The sequence below is a fragment of the Apteryx mantelli genome, chromosome Z, assembly GCF_036417845.1.
Source record: "Apteryx mantelli isolate bAptMan1 chromosome Z, bAptMan1.hap1, whole genome shotgun sequence".
Lineage (NCBI taxonomy): Eukaryota > Metazoa > Chordata > Aves > Apterygiformes > Apterygidae > Apteryx > Apteryx mantelli.
In genome coordinates, this window is record NC_090020.1 from 83,127,331 (window position 1) to 83,153,149 (window position 25,819).

A 25,819-nucleotide genomic window follows, 5' to 3' on the forward strand; every position below is an offset into this window, starting at 1 on the left:
GCAAACACTGTCCCAACTTCTCCCACCCCACCTGTATCACCGCACTGACCTTTGTTGTCATGCCAGATCCGCACTTTGCAGAGTTCTCCCAGGCTCAGCATGTCAGAAAAGGTAAATTCATCCATCTGGTTCCTCTCAAACTTGTTAGACTTGTTGGACTCCTTCAGAGCGAGGGTCCCGCTGTCCCCGTTCTCCCCAAACAGAATCAAGCACACGTTGGCATCGGTACCTGCTCCTGGAAGGAGAGAGCAGGGCACACTGTCGTGAGCTACCCTGCCTTATAGGACTGTCACCCAGCCACCAAATGCATGGAAATGGAGGCAGCAGAGGCAGGCTGGAGATGGCTGCAGTAATGTCCAGGTTCCTCTGGGTACTGCCAACAGGTTACAGTGAATTAGTGCAGGAGCCTGCAAGGAGGACTCCTCGTGGTAGCTAACAAGCCAGCCCTTTCCTGTAAACACAGCTGGAACGCTTTGCCCTGGCATTTAAGGGATGGTGACCGTGATGATAACAATACTCATAGAAAGCAGAAGTATCTACTCCTGACATTGCACTGTGCATCACACTGCTTTACAGAGGATGTCAGTGTCGTGATGCCCATTTTCCCAGGATGGCTTGGGAAGCAAAGTGATTTATACAGCATCATCCAGCAATCTATGGAAGAACATTAAAGAACGTATTTTAACTTTTCTAGCTACAGTCAAAGTATTAGTACCCACTGTCCTAGGCTTCCCACTGGGTCACAGGCGATTCAAGCACTGCCACAGTCCCTTTTCTAGACTGCGGTCTCCTGCAGACTTGTCATGGTACCACAAGCTCCCCCAAGCTGTCCTGTTGCACCCAGGACACTTCAGCCGTGGTCCTCCTCGTGCTGCTCTCCCTTCCTCTGTGAGGCGCAGGGGTTCGAAGGCAGAGTAAAGTGCAGACCATGAGCCAAACCAGTGCAGCATCGTGTGAGCCCCTCTCCCCAGCCCCTTCCCATGAGTCGTCTTTCTATATTCCTGCTTCTCACAATATTGCTCATGTTACATTTATGCAAAAAATCCCAAATTCTCATACAGTAGCTTGCCCCACCAGCTCCCACCCTGCCTCATGTTTGTGCTTGGAAAAGAAGCATTTCTAAGGTGATCTTTGTTACCTGACACTGAATTGCACGTGCCCATGACTGCTCATGTGTTGTGGAAGAAAACAGCCATGTTGTCTTTTTTCCATACTTTTGGAGAGTTCAAGGCTGTACCATCACCTGTGATGACCTTATGAACATTTTAGCTAAAGGTGTCTCAACGATTTTGCTTGCAATATTTATAATTTGACCAGATTTATGAACTCTCTCCTTATTGCTTTTTATTTTTGATGGCATAATAAAAGAGCATATTTGTAGAAGGAAATTTGATTCCACGTGGGCAGACATTTATTGCTGTGTCAGAAGTGAGGTCCTTAAATTCTGGCAAATGAAAACGAGATCATCAAACCCAAATCTGGATTACAAAGCAACTCAGTGTCTGCTGCCCTTGGTTAGATATCCCGGCTTTGAAAATGCTAGCTGCCTGCCAAGCCATTTCTTATACAAGAGTATCGTAAATCTATTTTGGACCACATGGACAGTATTTCCCGCAGCTCCATTCACAACACAATGCGGAGACAAAGAAAGGACTAAAAACTTTGTGAGAAAACCACCACTTCTTCAGGATAATTATTTGAATACAGAAATTAGGAAGAAATCACATCCCTCCTTAAAGAAGGACTGAAAGAACATGAAAGAGGAAAAAAAGAGCTATACAGAGGAACGGCAAAGCAACATTTGATGTCCATGTGAAAAATTGCCTGTGTTAAACTGGGGCTAATTTTCAGCAGTTCCCTGGGAAGAACTTAAGAAGGAAGAGAAAGCATCAGGGATGCAGGCAGTTCATCTGGCAGTACCTTTTATGACCCTAAAGCTTGCTGAGGTGAGGAACAAAGCAGACCAAAGTCCATTTTCTTACAAGGAGCAGGCTCCCAATTAATGCAAGGTCTCAAAAAGCAAAGAACCAACTGTTTCTGAGCAAAACCTTCCCGTCAGGAAGAAGCTTATGAAGGCCTCATGCCGTGACATTTCCCTCACAAGCAATTAGCAGGAGATGGGAAAGAAAAGAACAGAAATTGCTGAATCAATGTACAGTTCACCTATCTGGGTCCTTTTTTTTTTTTTTTTTTTTTTTTTTTTTTTTTAATTCCAGGAAACTGTCAAGCACATTTAGGAACTATAACAAATTTGACAAATGAAGGGCTGAAGGCACTGTTATTGCACAAGATCTGGCTAGCAATGAGGGCAATCTCAGTGGGGTCAGTTCAGCGGTCTATACCGTTGGATGTCTTCATTGACACCCTAAACGATGACAGAGAGTGCATGCTAAGCAAATTTGCAGATGGCACTAAATTTGGGGCAGTGACAGACACAATGAAGAGCAGAGTTTCAACCCAGCTGGTCCCTGAGAAATTTGAGGACTGGGCAACCAGAAACCTCATGAAGTTCAATGAGGAGAAGTGCAAAGCTCTGCACCTGCGGTGGAACCTCTGCACCTGGGCAAGACCCAGAAATTATAGCAGTAAAATTCACGTTTAGGTTGAATCTGAGCTAACAGTGAGCTCTCACTGTGACCAGTGCAGACCATGTACTGGGCTACATTAGGAGGAGCACTGCCAGCAGAGGGAAGATGTTATTCCCTTTGCTAAGCACTGGGGAGGCCACACTTAGACCATTGCACCAGTCTGGGGCCCTGGGTCAAGGGCGATGTGGAGACACTGTGAAGGGCCCAGCAGACACCTGCTAAGATGGGCAGGGGCTGGGGCACGCAGCCACAAGAAGAAGTTGAGGGAGCTGGGCTGGGGCAGGCAGGCAAGGGGGAGGCCTGTGGTCAAGCGGTGGGAGCGATAACTATGGCAAAGCCACACATGGCAGAGGTGCCGGACCATAAACTAAGAGCCACGGATACAAATTGCAGCTGGGGATGCTCAGTTTGGGTATCAGGAAAAAAAAAAATCTTTCCTAAGAAAATGGTGCGGCCATGGAACAGGTACCCAGAGAAGAGGTGGCACCATTGTTCCTGAAGGTGTCCAAGACTTGGCTGGGCAAAACCATGCCTGATCTGACCTAGTGCTAGCAATTGCCCTTTGAGCAGCAAGCTGGATGAAATAACTTCCAGAGGCCCCTTCCAACTAAAGTGTCTAAGATTTTACAATTCCTACTGAGCAGCTGCATCATTTTTAGCCAAACTGTGGGTTTGAATCACAGCCCTCTGAGGCCAAAGAACATCCTTCTTTTGACTTAACAGAGACTTGGATAGGCCATTAGGCACTGACACCGGTTGTCTTAAATTATGTAATTTGTAGACTGTAGCTGAGCTGACAACATACTAATTAATCTTATAACCAGAGAGATAAAAACCTCCTGCTTCGTTAATGCTTGGAAAATGAGAAAGCAGTATTTATTCTTTCTCAATCTTTATTGCATTGTCATGTATATGATGCCTGCATGTAGAATACAAAGAGGCTGTGTGAATCAAAATTAAAAGATGTTTTTGTGCCACAGAAAGAGCCATCATGTACTCTGGTTCCGTTGTAGCTCTATCTGTGAGTCATACTTCGAGGAAAGTAAGTTTATGCTTTAATTTTCTTTTAAGGGCTAAAATAAATCAAAATCTTGGTTTTAACCAAAGAGTACCCATCTGTCCTGTGACACTCTCTTCTCCCCTTATCTAGTGTACTCTGAGAGCTGACATCTGAGGTACTTCTGGTGGCCTCTAGATTTGATCTTTGAAAGAGTGGAATCAGTCTGTTTGCAGGAGAATATACTTTCTCTGATACAATCTGTACACTATGTGATCATCTAGGTTGGATGACTTCTGGAAAGCTAAACTGTAACTCAAAGCTTTTTTGAGGAAAAGTAAAATAAAACTATTCTTAAGTGTGTGGGGAGGAAGGGGGCGGAATAACTGCTGCTTTCTGATTTACTGTAGAACAGTTTTGTTGGGATTCATTTTCCCTAACTTTAATCATCTAGTTTAAGTTAACTGTCCCGGCTCTGCCTGTCTTGGATGGAGGGAAGAGCAAGGGGAGACCCTCCAGAGGATGATCCAGTCCGGATTAACGACTCCTTTCTTGGATGAATTGATTAGAGAGAGCCTGGACTAGAAAGAGTTTAGACCAGAAGTACAATTTTTTTGGAGAGTGACAAACAGATGAGATGAATCCTACTCTACGTTTTCTTTTTTTTCAATGCCTCTGATGCACTGGAAAGTTCAAAGCTATTGCAGAGAAAAACCTTATACATAGAAATAAACACGTCTGACTCTATTCACAGTGGAATATTGCTATCCCTAGACAGTATCAGTGTGACAGGAGATGATATAACACGTTTAAAATAACTGTCAAGGATAAAAGGTCTTTTTTTCCTGAAGTGGTCCAACCAGGAGTAATCATGGAATGTGTAGTGATCAAAGAGGGGAGATGGTTCATGACCTGTACCGTCTTTTAGATAAACTGGATGAAGTTCAGCATTATGTCAGGGTGCCATATGATCTAATCATAACCAGACTCTCTGAAATCTCTCTGTAATCCATTCTTTCCTACTGGTTGTCGTGGCTCATAATGAAATAAAATGTTTCATCATTAATACCCGTCATCCTTCATTCGATGGGAAGGGCATATCTGTCTGCTGTTGCTGTCATCTTCTATTCTCCTCTCATGTCTATTTCCATCGCCTTTGAGCTAGGGCTGAATTTCACAAAAAGGTCACCGAAAGATCTACCATTATACTAGATGGATTGTCAAATACATAAACAAATCTTCCTTTCTCTCTTTTGTTTTTAGTATTTCACAACATGTTTTTTCAGACAAGCAGCAGACAGAGCAGATAAAAAAATAGTGAGGTGGTCCTAAGATACTTTGCCAGGGAAATTTGACATTCTCAGCTCAAACCTCACAAGCTGCAAAAATTACCACTGGTAAATTTAAGAAGGAGAGGTAAAGATCAGAAGGTGATATGCACCCTGGCATGGCAGAACTCCCTCTGAGGGTCAAGCTTTCGAACAAGGTATCTTCATGATAATGGGCAGCTTGCACCCATTTGGCATGTGGCAGTTGTGCATAACGGTTGTAGCTTTCATTCAGCAGCCTGACAGAAGTTCTTATGCAAAGAGGCAGTGATCCCAGGAAATAACATAGAAATCCCATTTCTTGGCTCTTGAAGCTCTGTAGGTTTCTTTTAACTCTGTTTTATCTCTTCTGACTGGTGTGTACTTATGGGATGCTTTTTCACGAGACAAATGGCCTCAAAACACTTTAAAAAGGAGGGTGAAAAGCTGCTGTCCTCTTTGGCCAAGGCAGACACTGCAGACCTAAAATCTAGAACCCACCAGCTTTGACCATAGCCTAATTTTTCACCCTATGTGGTCACAGACCTGACCAGAAAGAAAAAGGGGGCTCCTGACAGTAGCAACATATTCTGGTGATAGCTTCTGATTAGGGTTTCTCCGAGGAAGCAGTTAGCAGTCAAATCTAGGCCAGGTGTCTAAATATTTCATGTCCACTGATCAGATGAGAATGGATCCCACAGAGTAACACTCTCACGACAAACAGCCAAAATGGCAGTGTTCCAACATAGTAGGGCTAAATTATGCTTTTTTGCATAATTTCAAATTACGCATGAGATGTTTTTCATTGCTAAAAAAATGAACTTCATGCTAGAAAAGATTTAAAATATCGACCATACACCTACCTCCAATATCACTGGTTTTAACCTGAATAGTGTATGTTGTGTCCTCCATCATCTGCTCATCATTTATCATGGCTGGCATTTCACACACAAGACTTCCCGTGGCATTTTTCAGCTTTGACAGCCATTCACCATATGTAAATGTAGCCACTTCTTTATTAGTCAGGTTCTTCAAGACAATCTGTGGAGAGTCAAAACAAGGGGAAAAAAATCAGCTACCATTTGAATGAGGGCACGTACGAAGCACATGGTCTGGTTAGACATGGGCAGCATGTCATTCTCAGCAAAGTCTTGTCATAGTCTGAAAAACTATACCGAGCTCTTCTAGGGTAATCTGAGCACTTTCGAATGGACAATACTTTGCTTGTCCTGAGAAATGGTCTTCATAATACTGGACCTTTTCCTGCATGGGGTAAAGCACAGGAAGAACTTTGCTCCTCTGAAATATGGTATGCACAAAGTTCACCTCTATGAGGGTCAGACCTTTCCTGGAAGCTGGTCTGGAATTAACTTCAAAGAAGAAGGAACAGACAGTTATTAAAAACCTCATTGCCTCTCCTTGAAGTACACAGTACCTTTCTTTCATCTGCCTCTTTTGTGCAAACACACAGCAATCATTATATAGATATCCTAAACAACCCCAAACAAGTTTAAAAAAAAATGCACAGGCAAAAATTAGGCCAGCAAAACTTCACACACTTTTCCCTCTGGGAAAGGGTGATAGAACAAACAACATGCAACAGATATTAGTCACACTGCCTAATGTGTTACTGGAAGGAGCTCAGATGCTGTGGTGATAGGTGGTAAGAACAGAATAGAAGCCTGTTTAGAACAAACCAGAGAGCTGCTCCAGTGAACACCTAATAAAATATCCTCCTTTTTGTGTCCTGATCAAAGTGGCCTTGATGGAACCTCAGTCTACTGGGAGGAAAGCATTCCACTAGCCTGAAGCAAAAATCTGGCAGTAAATTGTCATTAAACTGGGGGAAATGGGGAGAAGGGAGGAGACAGAGCTGCAAATTACCATTTCTGTTACCATCTAACAGAAACAGAGACCGAACCTGAGTGAAGCAGTGTATCAAGAAACAATGACTTGCTACACACATTTCTGCAAAGGCCATGTGGACATGAGCCCAGACATATGTCAGAGAAGCATACATGATGTTGGGAAGAAAAGAATCATGGAATCATAGAAAACGTTAGGTTGAAAGGGACTTTAGCCCAACCTCCTGCTCCAAGCAGGGCTAACCGCAGGGTCTTGTGCAGCTGAGTTTTGAAAAGGTTCAAGGATGGATATCCCCCCAGCACTCTGGGCCTCTGACCATTCTCTTCACAATGAGTTTTCTCCTTACGTCCCATCAGGATTTTCCTTGTTGCAAATTTTGTCCGTTGTTCTTGCCCTTTCACTGTTCACCTCTGAGAAGAGGCTTGCTCAGTCTTCTCTGTAACCTCCCTTTAGGTAGAAGACGACATTCGATTCCCCCTTAACCTTGTCTTCTCAAGGCTTAAAACCGCCAATTACCTTAGCCTTTCCTAGTAAGTCACATGCTCCACCACTTGACTACCTTAGTGACCTTCAACTGCACCAGCATGTGTCAGCCTAAGAAATTCAGGAAACTTATCTTGAGAGAAAATATGCTCAAATTCTGTCCTCAAACTGCATGTCTCCCGGTCTATGGCCTTCTGTTGACCTCAGTCAAACTTCACTGGAACCTTTAAGAGTTCAAAAGAAGAACATTGCTCAAGGTTTTAAAAAAATGACTTAAAAGAGGGCAATAGCTACACCACTGCTGAAGCAGCAGCAGTACTATTTGTGCATTGTACAGTTTTGTGGGTAGGACACTCATCCGAGATTTTTCTCTCTGACTGATGCCAAGCAGGGATCTGTAACGCAGCATCTTCCTCCCAGAGGTACAGGACATTATGGATTGTTAAAGCTGTCCCACTTTTCTATAAAACTGCCTATTCTCAGCCAGTGACACTACTATTTTGTGCTTAGAGAACAGCTTTGTGATTCAGGGAGGCTGAATTGAATCCCTACTTTAAACCAAGCAGAGCTCAGGTCTTCACCACCCCTGGCTGGTGCCCTCTCTGCCAGGGTATACAACAGAAGGAAGTCTTTTCATTCTCAGGGCTGTGTGAAAGATGTCTACATCCTCTTCGCTAAGAGTCCAATATAGAAACATTTTTTTGGCTAAAATTTGCAAATCATTAATAATCCCAGGTTAATGGAAAATGCCTTTTTTTTCCATTGATACATAAACTCTTTGCTGGAGAAGCCTCAATCAGCTCTACCTTTTCTGTCCTGCTCAGGCACAACAGCAATATTGTTAGTAGCAAAATGTCCTGAGAAAAGCTTACAGGGAAATGACAAGAAAATGGCAGGGGATAGAAGCAGATTAGAGTTGCCAGCTGGAGTGCACTTGCAGCCAGCGAGATCAGACCTCACACAAATAACCAGCCATGTCCAATGCTCCAGATGCTGTCTGGGAAAAACTGTCAGGCTACTAAAACCACAAGAGTAAAATACCGTCTATTTCCATCTTCAGTCCCTCACCTAGAATGAATGGTTTCATCCATATGTAGCTTCATGTAAGCAGTTAGCATAGGCAGTAACAACAGCCTCCACTATCTCACTCTTGAACACTGCTCCAGAGAGTAGAAGAGAACTAGAGGTAACAGGAAACCTTTGGCCAGCTGACTGCTAAGTCAGACTATGGCTCTGAGGAGTGGGATTTGCCTTACCTAGTATGGGCCACCTAAACACTGGGCATCTAGCCCAAGTGCACCGTGGTGGCTCTCCTTAGGGTCAATGGACAGAGATGGGTACCAACAGGAAAGCAACTGCCCCCATCCTGGTGCAGTTACCTAAGCTGGGGACAGGTACATAGTCGCTGAAGGCACCTCACAGATGGTGTCTCTCCACTGACTATAGAACAAGCCTAATAATTTGGTAGAAGAGGCAAAAGCTGAATGCAGCTTTTCAGTGACTAAAATTGCATGAGATGAATCCCATCCTAGAAGGAGAAGTTTCTGGGTGCTGTACACACATTAGGATGATGTGGGATTTTGGCTGGGATCAGGAGAGTGAAAAAAGTGATCTCAGGACCTGGGCTGGGACTATTTTTATTTTCTGTCTGTTGTTCCTCTTGAAAGATTTAGCTTCTGCTTGGCAATAAGGATGCTGTTTTACATTGCATCTAAACTATTATTTAGGACACTTAAAACTTGCTGCGGACATCCTGCATACTTTTAAGTCTAAGCATTATCACTAATTATGCACAGATTTTAATTGGGCTGTAGAATGCTTTTAAAAATAAAAAGAAAGTTGGAGCAGTGTATATGAATAAAATGTTGATGACTTGCTTTGTAGCTGAGCAAAAATGGTAGCTGACAGGAACCTTCAACCAGCAACTTGCAATTAATTGTGCACTGCGTGCTGTAACAGAAAGGTTTGACATGTCAGTTCATTTTGGTTTATGTCTGCCCACCTTTCTCTGAGCCACAGTGTAAAACATCCTCCCCATGGGCAAGCATGCACCCCACCAGCACTGGAATAAATGGGTCCTGGATTTCATCTTTAAAAGCTTAACCACAGTTTTCTATGGTTCTGTTGCATGTCATTAGTCTTCACTTAAAAACAGGGTCACCTGATTGTAAAACAAAAAGACTCTGCTGCCAAGAACAACAATCAGCTCCTGCTAAAATGAATTGTCTCAAACTCTCTTAATCTCCTTTATATAAAGGAAAAAGAACTGAATAAAGACAAACTCCCGTATTCAGGATTATTTGTGATGTCTGAATGCAATGCAATTAGTACTTCATTAAGACAGCTTCTTATCTGCCTGGTCTTGACAGCACAAAGTAATATTAAAATTCTGAGAACCAACTCAGCAGAATTCAACAGTCTTACAGTTCCCTGTTGTTTCACTCAGTGAGCTCTCATCCCTTCTTATTTCCAGCTTTTCTATCTTATATCTAAAGCACTGGACAGCAGGTGAAATCATCATGTGGTCTGAGGAGCAGGCTACCCCAAAAGGAGGTTTCTAAAGCATGCATTTTAATAAGTCTCCTAATTAGAAGTCACCTATTCTGTTCTTTCAAACACCGAGCACCCAGAGCCTGATGGTAGCTTGACATGGTGGAACAGGAGATTTAGCATTAGGTCAGAAGAAAAAAACCAAAGTCCATGTCTCTCCCAACAGTGGTGAGATCAGAAACTTCTCCTCAGCTTTTCAGAGCTTCCAATATGTCTTTTTGTGCATGCTCCAGCCCTTCGAAATGCCTTGTGTGGGCAAAGGGATATTCTGTTTGCAGAACTGGGCACCATGTCTATAAAATGCCACACATGGGCACACAGACATAGACAGTAGTAGTAAAAATAAGAATACTCAACAATATTCATTCTGGCCTGACACATCACAAATCAAATTTTGGTCCCTCTAGTAGATTAAGTATCAGCATTTAAAACTTATTCCCCCTGTTGATGCAGTTTGAATCTTTAGTACCAAGTCATTACTTCACTGAGATTCTGAATGAAATTTCAATGTATTTTATCTAGACAAAGAAAAAATATGACTACCTCCCTGCCTGTAAATTGAATCTTTTGGCTGTGTACAACATCATTGATAATTCATGCATTTTAATTGGTATTTAGGCACTTCTATTTCTGGTAAACTAAAAACAGTATAAATTATGGCCAGCAAACTGTTTGCAAAAAGACCAAAGAGAATTAGAAAGATCATTTATTGTTATTTTAACAGAACAAGAAAACTGAGAATATCCTGTAGATAAATGGAGCAACAAATGGTTAATTACGGGGTTGATGGCTTAATCTAGCTTCTCATTTCACTGTGCTAGTTAGCACTAACTGTGAACCATCTGTCTGAGAGTTTAGCACTACCCCCACAAGTATTTCATTATGCAGTTTTAATATGCACTTTTGACAGAAATGGAAATGGGCTCAGATCAGTTTTCATGTCACACCAAGCTACATAAGTTTTCAAGGCTGGAATACAAATCAGAGAACACAATGGCTCCTTCCTCCCCTTTTCCAGAGCACTCCTGTCCTGACTCACTGCCTGGCAATGCAAATATTATTTTTACCATCTCAGGGAAGGTGGGAAAGGAAACTAATAAATAAAGTTCTGTGCATACCACTGGAGCTAGAAGGGCGTCTGTCCTCTGTCCTGGAAACTACAGGCACAATTTTCAAAAGCAGCTAAAATCCCATTTTCAATATGTTGTGTGCATGGTCTGTTGCTTCTGCCCATCTAGAGGAGAGCTTTAAACCCATCAGCTGTCCAGATCAGAGACTCCTCTTTGCCCAAATCTCTGTGAGGGGCTTGCTGGGAGGGACGATCCACCAGACTCAGGTGCTGGAATGGCCAGGAAGAGCAGGGAACGGGACCATGGGGAAGTGGCACTCGCCACCAAAGGTGCAGCCCCTTGACTTCGAGCTATTGCTAATTCATGACCACAAGATCTGGAATGTCTCTGGGTGAATACGCTTTATATGATTTCATTTTGTATGAATATGATTTATAAAACTCAGGGGAAGGTATAGGGGAACTGGCCAGGGGAGTTTGACCAAGATGACTGAATTGAATCAGAGAACAGGCTGAGTTATTCCTTAGGCACAGAGAGAAAAATTGTGTCTGTGGCATCTATTTGGCAGATATACACTGGAGGTCTAATGCTTTCTAAAGAGGCCCAAGAGTTGTTAAGAAAAAAAGTTCAAAGTGCTAATGTCCAAGTACAAAAAGGAACTGCAGCTGGCTCACTGTAACTTTTTGGACTATACTATGGCAGGTGAAGAACAGTTCATCACTGGCCTGGAAGCTGGTGGCCACCTAGAACCGGTGATTAGAAGTGCATTACTTCTGGAAAAATGAAAGACAGCTTCAGACTAGTCAAAAAGGGTAGGGGACAATAAAAAATAGTGCATTATTCCTTCTGACTATAGGTTAAGCCACTGACTCTTTACCTATTTTTATCTAAAAGTTAAGCTACAAAAATCCAACAGTATATCTACTGAAATAGCATGCTAAATAAACATGGCAGAGATGTGCTCCTCCCTTAATGACATCTGACGGTGTGGAATCAGCATGTCGCTCCACCTCTATCTTAGAAATAAAATTATAGGACCCATAACAAGGAAATTACATCTCAGTGCCCAAACATAAGTGCAGTTTACATAGAGCTGATGGTTCTGTAGAGAAGATAAAGGCAAGCGCGGTGCTTTTTTGCAAGATAGGACACTGGGGAAAAATACAATCGACAGGAATAGTTGGAGCCATTTTGCATGCTGTATTCAAAATACAAGAAAAGAAGGGCACCCTGCTTGTACGAACAGGTAAAGAAAGAAATCTGCCTGCATGCTAGAGGGAGACGGGAAGGGGAGAGATTGACAGTTTTGCCTGAAAGGATGGATTCCTTTGGAAATTTCCCACCCAGCCGAGGCCCACATTAGCTGTCCCTGCCTGGCAGAGAGAAATCCGTTCTCTCGTGGAGTCAGAGCCGGGCAGGGGATTGCAGGAGCTGAGGGTACAATCTGGGGACCAGAAGATATCGCAGGTGCCCTGGTGGCAAGCCAAGGCTCTTCCGCAGGGAAGGAGAGCGAGGTCTAACAGCAGGGACTGCAGTAAAGTCACACAGCACAGCTTTTGCCCTTGCTCCCTCCTTCTTGGACTCAAGTCCTGCAGGAGAAAAGCATGAGACACCAAACGGAAAGAAGCAGGAAAGGAACAAAAGCGAGGCACTTGCTGCATTTCTCCTCTTTCCTGAGTGCTGGCAGGCCTCAACGCAAGCAGGTTACAATGAGACACATGATGTGAAGCACATTACCCTTTCCAGGAACCAGTGAGGGCGAGTCCCCTTTCCATCCGTCCGGATCCTCATCTTCCTCAGGGGCGCAATGTCAGCAATCTCCATGATGAAACTGTCCTCTTGGCCTCGCTCAAATCTGGAGGGATTGAAAGACCAGGGAGGTTTCCCACTGCTTCACGGAGCCATTGCATGTCGATCTCCTGTCCATGCTGCAACTCAGACCCTGCCAACAGCCTCATTTAAAGTTTATGAGTGCATTTTATTGGACTTGAGCTTTTCTATCCTGCAGTCAACAGCTACTGTGTTTTTGGCAAGACACCTCTGTCCAGATTTGACAGGGATTCCGCCTCCCCTGGAAAATCAAGCCCATACGAAGTTTCTGGAGCTGTTCCAGGCAGTCTGTAGCATGTATTATCATTCTGATTGAAACCAGAACAACAGGCAGAGACTCACGGTCAGGTTACTGCACATCCCCTTCCTCCTGGCATCTACCCATGTGCTTGCCTGCAGCCCACCCCAGCTAGAAGGCAAAGCAATTTTGCTTAATCTTCTTTCACTGTGATGCATCACATAACTTTGCATTTGCTGTGGTGACAGACAGTTCCTGCAGCTCAGCTAAATATGGCAACCTGATCGCGAGTCAGAGCCCAAAGCCTAAGTAAGTTTAGCAAGCAGAGGCAAACTGTGCTAGAGAGGGGCCCAAACCAACGATTCCTCACTCCCCTCCTGAATTTGGGGAGTTTGGATCTTCAGCCTAGCTCCATCTTTGATAAGAACCAGGGCAGGTTCGTGTAACATTGCTTGAAGCATCTTGCCCTACGTTTGGCTGCTGTATACAGGCACAAGGAGGTGTAGGAACTGCTAGTCCATAGCAATGAGCAGAAAAGAAACAAACAGGAAAAAGACAGCTAGCATGTACTTCTTGAAGAACACATTACGCTGGCCAGGAATGCAGTTAGCTTCCCTCCTTACTAATATCAATGATGCTAGAAAGAAACCCTGGCTCCAGTGAACCACACCTACAGAATATGACATTACTCTGTTTAGAGCAAATGCATCTTCCAGGACAGAAGCTTTGGAGCTTGCCCCAAAATACGCTGGCTGGCAGACGTGCTGCAGGCTTGGAAGATGGAAATCCAACATTTGCTGGGTAGAAGGGCACCCAAATGCAGTGGATCTACTGGACCACACCCTGACCACTCTGCTGTTGGTGTTTCTCCTTCGTGCAAACATCTCTCTGTGAGTGAGCCACAAAGCAGGGCCTGTGTCCTCGGAGAACTTTGGAAGGAGCTCTGCAAACTGCGGGCACTACCATCATGTAGATAATACATAATGATGATATCTCGTTCCTGGCAAAGTTCTCGGCCTCCTACCAGCTGTGCAGTGCCAGGGTATGAAGAAAAAGCCATTTCTTTGTCAACCTCTGCTCAGATTACACCCTGTAGCCTGAATGTGATTATCCTCACACCATTATCCGAGCCTGCATAGCTGCAGATGTTAGCAATAGGGATTGGCACCAGGCTCTGAGTTTTCATCCAGGCATTCACTTCCCCACGTTCCCAGAGGCATTTGGGTAGGGCGTTTTGGTCCAGGTCCATTTCCAGTTATTAATGGTTATGTTTGCTCTTCAGAAAAACTCCTCTCTGTTATTTGTCTTTCTGCGGTACTCGATAGTGAGACAGCCTGTTTTACTGCGAGAAAGTGTGCGTTTGTGCCATAAGTGGATGGATTTTCATTTCTACTTAAGAAAAAGGTGTGACCCTTCCAACGTGAATTATCCTAAGATCCTCTGATCGGTTTTCATTACAACCACTATTACCTACAAAGCTGCACAGAGGTCTCTCACTCAGTTCCTTTCCAGGCTGAGCAACTCTAGGCTAAACAGTCTATCAACAAAATAAACCATTATTTTTCTTCAGTAAATATCCTGTTTACAGTTTGCAAGGCTGTTATTCACCTGTAACTCCCAAGAAGGCTTCATATTACAGGGAAACAACTGCTAAAGTGACAAACAGGGTGACCCAAGATCTCTTTTCCAACCCTAATTTATATGAACAGGAACGTAAAACCTATAAGCCTGAAAAAAAACTGAGAAGGGAAGAAGTATTCAGAGGAGCTGTCTGGCACTATGCCATTTCCAGGACACTGAAACATTTATCTGAGGGATTTCATTAAGCTTTCTTACCCATGCCTGCACTTATAAATATTTCTATTGCCCAGAGGTCTTGGCAATAACAGTAATGTAGCTAAAATTGCCTTAAATCTGTGGCAGGTTAGAGAGTCAGTTCTCCGTAATGCACTAAGCTGCTGTGAGTGAATTGGCACTGGATGGCCCCAATAAAGATGAAGTGCCGTCTACCCGCTTGGTTGCGGCGGCTCTTCCCTGTCCCTTGCTGTGGGTGTGAAGGCTGGTGAGATTTCCATGCAAAGCAGGAGCCGGGGAAGCCTGTGCTGCTGACAGCTGGATCGAGACAGGCTGCAGCAGTGTGCAAACAGGCAATACATATATTTAGGGGCATGCACGTCCTCTGCGGAGGGTGCTAACAGGACTATGCGAGCTCTGTGTTGCTGGTGGATGAGGTGGGATACAGAGCTCCTCCAGCTAGTGGAGGTGTGCCAGGATGTCCCCAAAGAATAGCACAGCATCCTGGGGTTATTAACATATTAATGGCTGGGTTTTATATGTCCTTCTTGATACAACCCCGATGAGTTTTCACCTTCTTTTGCAGGTCCTATGCTGATAGAAGACATCTCAAGCAACTAATACCACATAAACTGTGTGGCCCTCCTTTGCCATGTCTTCGTATCATTATAGTATAGATTATTCACCCCATCTGCAGAGACAAATCTGACCATTTTTTTGTAGGCCACACGGTTTAGGGGTGTCACTTGCTCCACTACATGGAGCAAAATTGCAATCCCTCTCTTGAGGGGCTGGAGCTGTCTCAGTCCCCTTTGGAGACTTTTGGTTGCCTGACCCTGATGTGAATTCTGCTTTACTTTTAAATGAGATCAGTGACAGTCCATTTTCCCATCTATAGAATTAAATGTTGGACTTCAAATAGTGGAAGACAGACCAGTTCAGGATTGTCCTGGAAAGGGGGTGCCACTAATGCCCAGACACACCAGTAACCTAGGTGCATTTGTCTCTCCATGGTGGGAACGGGGCCAAGAGCTAAGGCTTTCTGTGGCCTGCACGATTCAGCCGCGTTCATCACGGAAATAGCCCGGAGATTTTAGTTAGCACCTCTGCTACGTTTTTCTCAGAGCAAGCAGCACTCACGCTTGTTATGTAACTAAACACAGAAAAGATTCAAGCCTAGCTGATCATGCTGGCCCAAACACCCACTCTGCTGTGATAGCTGCAAGTAAAACATCCCCTGAGCAAACACCTCTACGCTGAGAGCCTTATCTGCAATTACCCAGCCCACACGCGATACCCAAAGCTGCGGCGGAGGAAGTGCATTGCCGGGAGGCTGAGGTGAAAGTCCAGCCTCACCTCAGCAAGCCGGACTCAAATTGCACGGCCAGATGCTCTCCTGTTATTCTGTAGATGCTTTGCTGGGAATATCAAGATCAGAGATCATCAGTTAATTGAGTTTAAGCTTGATGAAGCCTGTTTCTAAAAGATGTTTTGTGCTATGTTCATTCTGGAGCATGCCAAAGCTTACTGAGGGAGGTGTTGGAGAGGAAAAGGAAAGCTTTAGGAAACGGATAGATGGCATGTGGGGTTTTTTTGGCTTACAGAAGTGCTGGCATAAGACTAGGATTGCAGTCTTTGTTGGCTGTTTCTGCTGAAGAAAATGAGAGATTTCACCTTTTAGTATAATCTTCAGGTTCCACAGCACACAGTACAGCACTCCACACAGTTCATTGACTGTTTGGGGCTTTCTGCAAGCTAAGGCCACATCTGCAAAGACAGATGTCATGGCATGTCCTCTTTGTGCCAGCTGCATACAAGCCAGCTCCAGCTCCCAAACCACATGGTTACATTAGCATGGCACAGAGCCCAAGCTAAGAAGTCCCGGTTCTGAGCAGGGCTTACCATCTCTGGGAACCCTCACGTGGCTTCTGGACCAAAGCTGGCTCACATCTGGCCAGCTCAGTGAAAGAGGGGAGCCAAATCAGGATGGGCAGCACCTCCCTATCGTAGGCACTTCCCGAGGCAGGTATGCGCATGTTGGTTTGTATGCCATTCATTATGCAGTCACTAATGTATATATACATTTATTCCCATCACAGCTGTTAAATAATGTCTAAATTAAGTTATTTATTTTCCACAAATGATGCATTCTGCAGAAATCCTGCAGCTGTGGTTTTCATGCAATGCCCACAGTTCCTCGCGGAGTTGATGCAGGACTTCACAGTTCATATTTTTGCTCACAATACTTAGCTCCAAAGCCACAGGAGAAGAGGTTAAACAAAACTTCTATAAATGACACAGGATTATTTCACTAGCTACATAATATGCTCCTTCTGCTCTGCTAAAAGCCTTACAATAACACTTCCAATGGCACCCAGTTCTGAATCTATAAAATCAGTGAGAGTTTATCTATTTATTTCAGTGGGAGCATGATCAAAGCCCTAAGCGCTTCCAGACTTGACACCAGAATCTGGTATGACTCTGCTTCTAAGCAACAACAATGACATAGTTACTGTACCTGTCTCCATTCTTTTCCAGCTGCAACTCCTCGGTCTTCCCATTGGATCCAAAGACAGTCATGTAAATATTGGCATCAGTACCACCGCTTTCAGTGTCTCCAGTCACAACCGTAACTTCGTACAGGACCTGTGAGGATTTCAAACAGTCAGAATGTCTCATTCAAAATAGCTATGTGGGTCCTTACCCCACACGAAAGCCTCGGCGAAAGGGTGGACAGGCTCTGCCAAAGATCAGCTTCTCATTACAACCCAGCTTCTTGGGTTCTCCCCGCACTGAAGTTTTATGAGGCAAAGTTAGAGGATGAACCTTGCTGCAGGACCTTCCCCTTCGCATCCCCTAGGTTTCTTTTGGTAGATTTTCAGCCTGCGCACACTCTGAAAGCAAGGGATGTTCATTACGATGAACGCATGCTTGAGGAGCAATGAACACCTAATAAACTGCTGGGCCACGGGAGTCAACCATCGTGTAGCTCCGATGGTCAGAGGTCTCCATCGTCCATCTACCATCTCTCTGCTACAAGGGTCTGTCCTTGCAGTCACCTTCCGACACTCCAGACCTCTGAACAGCAGCCAACTCAATTGTTTCTCTCCCTGGATTGCAAAACATTTCCCCCAAGTGTGCAATGTCCATATGGGCAACATTTAATCCAATATCACTAACGGCTTTTAAGTCTATACATCTAAATGCTTTATATGGTAGGAAAATGCAGATATCCAGTTTCCCAATGGGATGCACAGTGCTGCATCTCGCCCAGAATGTCCCAAGATCTCATACTTTAAAGGTATGCCAGTTTGGGGAAAACTATTTTGTAACAGTTCCACCTTATTAGCCTAACTTTGTTCTTTTCTTCTGACATGTGAGTAATAAGATTCAGAAAAAAATATTTCAAAAGCATGCAAGCCCCAGTGGCTGTCAGTGGCATTAAGACTTCTGGGCCACTTGGATGCTTTCAAGATTGTACCTATGGTAACAAGACCTCAGATTTAAGAGGTAGAAGAACATCAAAAACAGCCCCAACAAAACATATTTCAAATAGTGAGCTGTTATGCAGGTTTTATTGGATTGAATTGTAGATGCCACATAAATCAGCAGTGCAAAGGAATAATATCATGGAAAAACTATTTTTCATGTTTGTTCATCCTTGACTAACTTGTTCATCCCACATTCATCCGCATACATTTTAAACTATGGCACAGCATCATGTTTGCCACAGGTGGGAGAAGAAAAACTGTTTTACAAGTGCATTAAAGTTTTTAATTACTGTGGTAGACATATTAACTGTATTCTCTATTTCTGGGAAGTTAGATGCTCAGTTTAAAACACAAATATGACAAATCAAGCCAAGAAAAAGTTAAATTGAAAAGGATATGAAATGGGTACATATGGCTGTGCAAGAGTAAAAAAAAAAAAGCAGAATAAAAAAGCATGACATTTCCTCAAGCCATTAAAGGTATTAGCCTTCTTTGAACTCTAAAAGAAATTAAAACAAACTCCGTTTCCTAACAACAGTTATTTACGAGGAAAGAGCCCCAAATTTACTAGGAAACTGATCAGAAAGTGAAATACACACCTCTGATTTCATGTCTCAAACATCTCCCCTGATTTTCCTCAGACCTTTCGAGAAGTTTCTGGCACAACACCACAAAAAATTTTTAGTTGGATGTGTTTATTTTTGGCATACTTATGAAAGTAAATTTTCAGAATTGGGCTTTTAAAGGAACACTGAACAGAAGTCTTTGTTAGCATCCGTCTCAATCTATGGGCAAGCCATGAGATCACTGGTAGGAGTTTTCAGACGTTACCTAGGAGGTTAAACAATTGATGGGAAGTTTCAAAGAGATTAGGTTTTAACTTTGGTATTCAGCCTGAGGGAGTTTATTTTCCCTCTTAGGTAAATTCTTCTGCTGAAACTTGTGTTGAGTTGTTGAATATTTCACAGATGCTAAAAATGTTATCACTCTTCTGTAGGTCTGGAGAATAAAAAAGATTTCAGGAGAATATCTTTGACTTGGGAATCAATCGATAACATAAAGAAAAATTCATGTACTATGGAAGTGTAACCTCACTGTAAATAGAAATACAACTGAAGAGATTTTAAATTGCCATATAGACATTAAACACAACATTGCCCCATTCATCCAGACTGTTATTTCTATTATAAATCTTACACCCAAAATCAGCATAGCTCAGCTTTCCAATTTGTACTTGTCTGAAATACGGCATAGAGCGCATTACAACACTTTCATACATACTGAAGAAAAGACTGTATATTTTTCTGTTGTATATTCAGCTTTAGTCATTTATTCATTTCAAAGATCAAACTTACAAATTTCTGCATGTTTTGGCAACTTACTATTATTATTATTTTATACCTGAATTAAGATTTCCCTATCCCAAACTAGAAAAGCTGATGTATAGCCACACTCTGCAGAAATTAAACTATATCTCCACTGTACTAACTTGATCAGTATGAAATATCCCTCTCTGAACAAATCACGATGGAGGTGGATTGCACCAAGGCGTTTACCTTGTGGCTGCCCCCCTCCAGGGGTGCCAGGTGATGCAGAGGGTGCTCCGAGTCCAGTGATGAAGATGTGGATGTGCTGCTGAACTGTTTCCTACCCACTCCACCCTACCCTGTCCTTCTGCCCATGCTACGGCTGCATTCAACCCTCGTTATTACCCAGTGTTCTTGGTGCTAACGATGCTAAGCCAACCCTAAAGAAATAATAAATCAACCTTCAGAAAATAAAAGACTCAAGCCACATGAAGAGGTCAATGCATGAGGATTTTCTGTGCCTTTTTTGGTACTGCTGATGCACAAACTATATCAACATAGGTCCATGCAACTGCTAAAGGTACAAGATGAGCTTAGAGCCTACCTTGATTCCAATGTTAACACAGTCTGCATCTAAGATATTGAGGATTCGTGAGGTGAGACCATCACCTTTGTCTCTGGCCAGCCAGCATTTACAGACAAAGTTATACATGACGCCTTTGGTGGGTACCACGATGTTGAGCTCTTCCACCAGCCAGCAGCTCTCAGGGGTAGCACCATCATGCCCCACCTGCGAGAGTCCAAAAACATTCCCTGGTTAAAGGGGATTTTTTTTCAGAGGAGAGGCCCTGACAGGGTGTTTTAACTGGTTATGGGGGACTAAGACTGTTGACTACACACACCATCACGCAAACCACTTCCACAGTGGAACAGAGTGAGCTGTAAAACAGTGCATGCCATTGCTGCCCCAAAGGAGGGATGTTTTAGCATCTGTGGTGGCTGATGGGGGCAAGGAAGCTCAGGCATCTGCTGCTGAGCATGAGGGAAGGGAGGACACTACCAGCCCCACATGTAAGCAAGGGAAGCGTGAAACAGGCAGACAGCAACAGCCTACATGAAAACACGTCCACCGTCTTACTGCTCTACCTCTACTCCATTGAGGAGAGCTAGTTAGCTCTCCAAGCTGATCTCTGCAGAGCCATTTTCCCCTCCTTCCACCCCCTTCCAGCACTGTAGCAGCACTTAGAAGTAACTATCCAAAGCTTCACAGCCAAGATGAAATATGCAGCCAAGGGAACACCCACATGTGTTATTCAAGCACTCTTCCCTCACAGATGCGTATCTATATAAGCAAACTGTATGTATTGGGCTGCTTCTCTGCTCCCCAGCTCCTTAAACTGTAAAAGCTCCTTGTCTGTATAGGACCCAACAGGTGGAGCTTATACCTATAGCTGGTCGATTTTCAAGGACCACCTCCACCAAGCTCAAGAATGGTCCATCCCAATGAGCAGGAAGTCAAGCAAGAGTGGCAAGATGCCTGCATGAATGAACAAGGAGCTGCTCGGAAAACTTGAGTAAAAAGGAAGCATACAAGGGATGGCAGAAGGGACAGGTGACCTGGGAAGAACATAGAGCCACTGTCCAAGTGCACAGGGATGGGGCTAGGAAAGTCAAAGCCCATCTGGAGTTGAATCTGGCTAGGGATGCGAAGAGCAACAAGAAAGGCTTTCACAGGTACATCAGCAGCAAAAGGAAGAGCAGGAAAAACACAGGCCCACTGCTGAAAGGGGCAGGAGACTCAGTGACAAAGGAGTGCTCAGTCAGGCAGCTGAAAACGGCATCTGAATAACACCGTATCCTGCAGCTCGGCGCCGGGCATCGCTCCAATGCCGTTTGGCGTGAAGCACAGCCCAAGTGCTGCTGATGGCCTTTCTTTCCATGGCACCATGAGTTTCCCTCAGAGGTCTCCCAACAAAGTCTTGACTCAGCTGGACCCCGCTTACTCTGCAAGACTGAGCCAGGACCCAATGTGAGAGGCCATTTCAGGTAAACACCGATGGTGCAAACTTCTCCAAGAACCCAAATAGTGCCATTCTTCTTAAAGAACTTGAGAGCAGTCTTATCAGCATAATTACATATTCCAGCTACTGTAAGCAACTCTCTCAGTCAGCCAGTTATTGCAATGAATTATCTGCACATAAAAGGTTGGGTGTAAGAACTACCTACAGTTCATTATTTTCAGAGCAAGTGTTGTTTGTGTCAGTACAGGGAAAAAAAGGTCCTTAGCTCTCCGTTTTTTAAAATATTACCAGGATATATAGGGTTGCTCAGGAAATATTTTTTTAATAACAACTTCACCTAACGTGATAGATCTGTTGTATCTTTTCTGCCCCAAAACTTGTTCTTTTCTGTCTGACTGTCTCAGCCATCACTGCTATTAGGAGCATTATTACTATACTAATGTCTGTGCAGCTGCAGAAAATTAGAGTTAACCACTGGGGAAATTCAAATCCGCAACTGATGCATTAATCCTCCGATTCCAGGGGTGTGAGGTGAATGGGAATATAACACTTGCTTCTCCGTCCCCCCCTCTGCTGGCCTGGCTGCCCTTCTCCGCACCCGAAGCCCCTCTGAGAAGCCATGCACGGCCTCTCTGAACCGGTCGCAGGATGACACAGCGAAGAAAGTTCGGGGCAACGGCTCGGCAGAGAAGCAGGGACAGAGCAGCTGGAGGGAGAATCCTGTTGGGGCCCATCAAAGCCCGCTGCTCCTCTGGGTTCATTACCGCCACCTCCTAAAGCATCATTCCAAGACATCGCCAGACACCAGATTTGTCACAGCAACCGTCACCTCCTTCGGTATCGGCGACGTGCCAGGAGAAAGCATCCTGCACCGCAGGCTGCCCTTGAGAACCTGCATTCGAGCAGACTCCCAAGGGCCCCCAGGACAACGTTATAAAGCCGTAGAAATTTCATTCAGTAGAATTTTGTTCGGTGTTGAATCATCCTTACGGCTGGACTTTTAGAGCAGAGCGCCAGGATTCATTTAATTAGTGAGCTCGTTTCTGAGTTTATTTTTAAGCCCAATAAGAGCAAACGGCTGAGACGACTGTCTTTCAATGCAAAGCAAAGCGTTAGGCCATGCCAATACAGTGAATAATCTGAAGCTATGGTCACGCCAGCAGTGTAGACTTGGCCATGCATACCAATATCAAGATGAGTTTTTTGGGTTGAGGTGTTTGAACCCAGTTAAAATGGTGGAATTTCAAAGGCAGACAGATCCTCGGGCTATTCTGAAAGATTCTGCAAATCTTTCTAGCTCATTCCCACTGTCCTTGGGGGACCATTGGGTGCTGCACATCACAAGGAATAAGACACAGTTTGCACTGAACAGCTCACAATCACATTTAAACTGAACACAGTAGCAGAAAAAATGGAATAGAGTTAGAAAAGTAGAAAAAGATGCAAAAACATGGGACTTCCTGCATATTCTGGAAGGTGCTGAGAATATTAACAGACCAGAGGGTTTTCCAGGATCAGGGCCCTACTCAGTGAGGGACAGGACCTGCAGTAGTTGCATGTCCTTGGCTCTACTCTGTGCTGGTGAACAAGAAAGACTCTGGACCTGAAGTGGTTTAAAGATACACAGATGGATGCAGGACTCTTTTGAATGCATCTCTCTGCAGCAGCAGCAGTCTAAGAATAGAGATATTTTTGTTCATTAGGAGAAGAAATATTAAACTGATGTTAAGACCACACTATAAAGTGCCTATGCCTGATAACTTGGGTTATTTATTTTCATGCCAGCGTGTCTCTTAAAGTACACAAATAGTAAATTTTATAGCTGTAAGCTTACAAGACAAGTATAAATGGGCCCCTTTTAAATTACTTCATGTTCCACTGTTTCTGCTTTCACTATAGCATATTTGCAACAGGAGAATAATACCAAACTAAAAGTGGCATCATGCTGCAAATCTTACGATCCTACTAAATCCTGCAACCCACTGCCTGAGTTGCTCTAAAATACGGAGGGCTTCTGGAAACTTAATCCCCATGTATGCTATTTCCACATAGGAGCTCACATTCAGAACCTCTCTCCTTCTTCTAGAAGCAGCCAAATGCCAAATCCGAGAACGAACTGTTCCTCATTTTTCCCAAGCACATAACTAGCAATTTACTGCGATGTCCCTGAACACTGCAATTTTCTGCAAGGAAAATATGGACTGCTTCCATGGCAACCAAGGCAGACTGGCACATAGATATCATCGCTGGGACGTGGATTAACAAGAAGAGACCTTCCAAGCACGGGGCGCTGCGTGAAAGAAGGCAGAAAGCCAGGAGCAGATGGCTCCTCCAGCCACGAGCCGTGGGACTGCAAACTAAAAGGGAAAAACGAACGAGAGGTGAGCAGCCCAGTGGCAGGATCACTGAGGCTAGGGGTGAAAGAGTGCCGAAGAACATTATTCAGCTTGAAATCTCTGTTATCTTTTTTCCCTAACTCTCCCAATTTCATTTGCAACCTTTTTCTTGTCTCCCATTCATACTGTTTTTCTCTCTATTATATCTTTTCCCTGGCCACCTCCATTTCCAAGTGTCTGCCCCTATTTTCCCCTATTCTCTGTCCTTTCCTCCCCTTGCTCACTCTCTCCTTTCCAGCATCCCGGCCCATTTTCTTCTCCAGCCAGCTCTCCCTCCCTCTCCGACACTGAGGGGTTATGCTGGCTTTTTCCACCCTCTCTGTCCTGGCATGACCAGGCTGTTTCCACGTGTACACAGGATGGAAGGGAAGGATTTATGTCCTTGCTTCACTTTCAAAATTTGACTCTGAGATGGCTAGACAGAAAGCGCTACTAACACTCATAATAACTAGGCACTTGGAGTGCATTAAGAAAATGGCTTGGTAATAAACTCAAATCTGTTCTGGAGACTTCTCAAGGTGTCAGAATCTGTCACTTGAATGAAAGCTAATGGGAGCATTTCAGCTTAACCATCACCTGCTGCAACAGGATGTACAACTGCAAAGATTTTTTTAATTAGTTAATATTTCTCTCTTTATATTTCTTCCAGTTCTCTCCCACTGAATACACAAGCGCACGCACAAATAGTTAGGTTTACTGCAACAAAGGGCATGGCGTGAAAATAAAATAAAATTGGCTCTCCAAGTCATCAGGCCCTGGGGGTTTCAGCACTTGGGGGCTGGAACAGGCTTTCAGGAGAGAGAACTGCCATGTGAAACAAGAATGATGTTCACAGAAGGTCTGGAAGATTCATGCTAAGTTTAAGCTCAGTGATAGAAAGTCTATGCAAATTCTGTCTCCCTGAGCCACAGTGGAAAAAATGGTTCCTATACTGAAATCTGTTTGTGCACGTTACTTATGAACGATGATTAATTTTGTTCTCTAAGCCTGGGTCCTCCAAGCTGTGAAAACAATTTTCATGTTTAGCTAGAAAATTATACAAGATGTGTTTCTCACTGCAGGCAATTTATGAAACCCAACTGGAAGTACTGTAAAAATCAACTAGGAAAAAGACTGATGGAAGACTGCATCCTGGGAATGTTCATGGTGTCTGTCAGTAACAAGGCTGGGCTAAGAAAAAACAATGTTAAGAGATGGGACAAAAGTGAGACATGTTACAACTTTCTGGTATTTCAGAATTATCTTCTGCCTCCCAAGGTTGTTGGTTTTGCCGGCCATTAGGGGTACTTATTTTCAGGTTTGGATGCATGTGAAATCTCATTAACACATCCCTGTTTACATTCATTTTAAACCCAAGTGCCTTTTATTCACTGCTAAGTATAACAGAAACATGTGCCCTCCTTGGCCACGTGCTTCATCCATGTCTCCAGTGATCACGCTGCATTCGTAAAGTACCTCCACTTTTTTGATCTCCCCAACATCTAGGCCCCAAACGGAGAATTTCTCCACGGAACCATCCGCAAATTCGTCTTTTCCTTCTGGGAGATCCAGCCACAGCCTCTCCGTCTGCACATTCTGAGGACCCATGATGATGATGTACACCCGGCTGTCAGTGCTGGAGTCGAACTCCGTGCCCGTCGTGACAGTGATGTGATACGGGATCACTGCAAGAGACAGAGGTTTAGTCATCAGCAAACCTGCCTGCGTTCACCAGCCTTCAGAAGATGAAAGTCTCGTCCCGAGAGAGGAAGCACTATTGCATGCTAAACAGTTTCACATCCCGTCGAATTCAGTCGGAGAAGGGATAACACCGTGCTGGATTGGGCTATAAAGGTGTATGGGAAATTACTTCTGGAAGTCTGCAAGGGTTAATTTCCCCAG

General features: G+C 44.0%; 1 protein-coding gene across 1 annotated transcript in view; it reads right to left on the reverse strand.

The window, feature by feature from the left end:
* The window catches only part of LOXHD1 (lipoxygenase homology PLAT domains 1), a 141,222-nt gene that overhangs the window by 17,489 nt on the left and 97,914 nt on the right, over positions 1-25,819 (reverse strand). Inside the window, exons 32-37 of the mRNA XM_067316464.1 lie at positions 25,394-25,602; positions 20,126-20,311; positions 17,242-17,369; positions 12,599-12,716; positions 5,756-5,933; positions 50-235 (exon numbers count right to left, since the gene is read on the reverse strand). Coding sequence (XP_067172565.1) covers positions 50-235; positions 5,756-5,933; positions 12,599-12,716; positions 17,242-17,369; positions 20,126-20,311; positions 25,394-25,602 — 1,005 coding nt within the window. The remainder of the gene's footprint in view (positions 1-49; positions 236-5,755; positions 5,934-12,598; positions 12,717-17,241; positions 17,370-20,125; positions 20,312-25,393; positions 25,603-25,819) is intronic.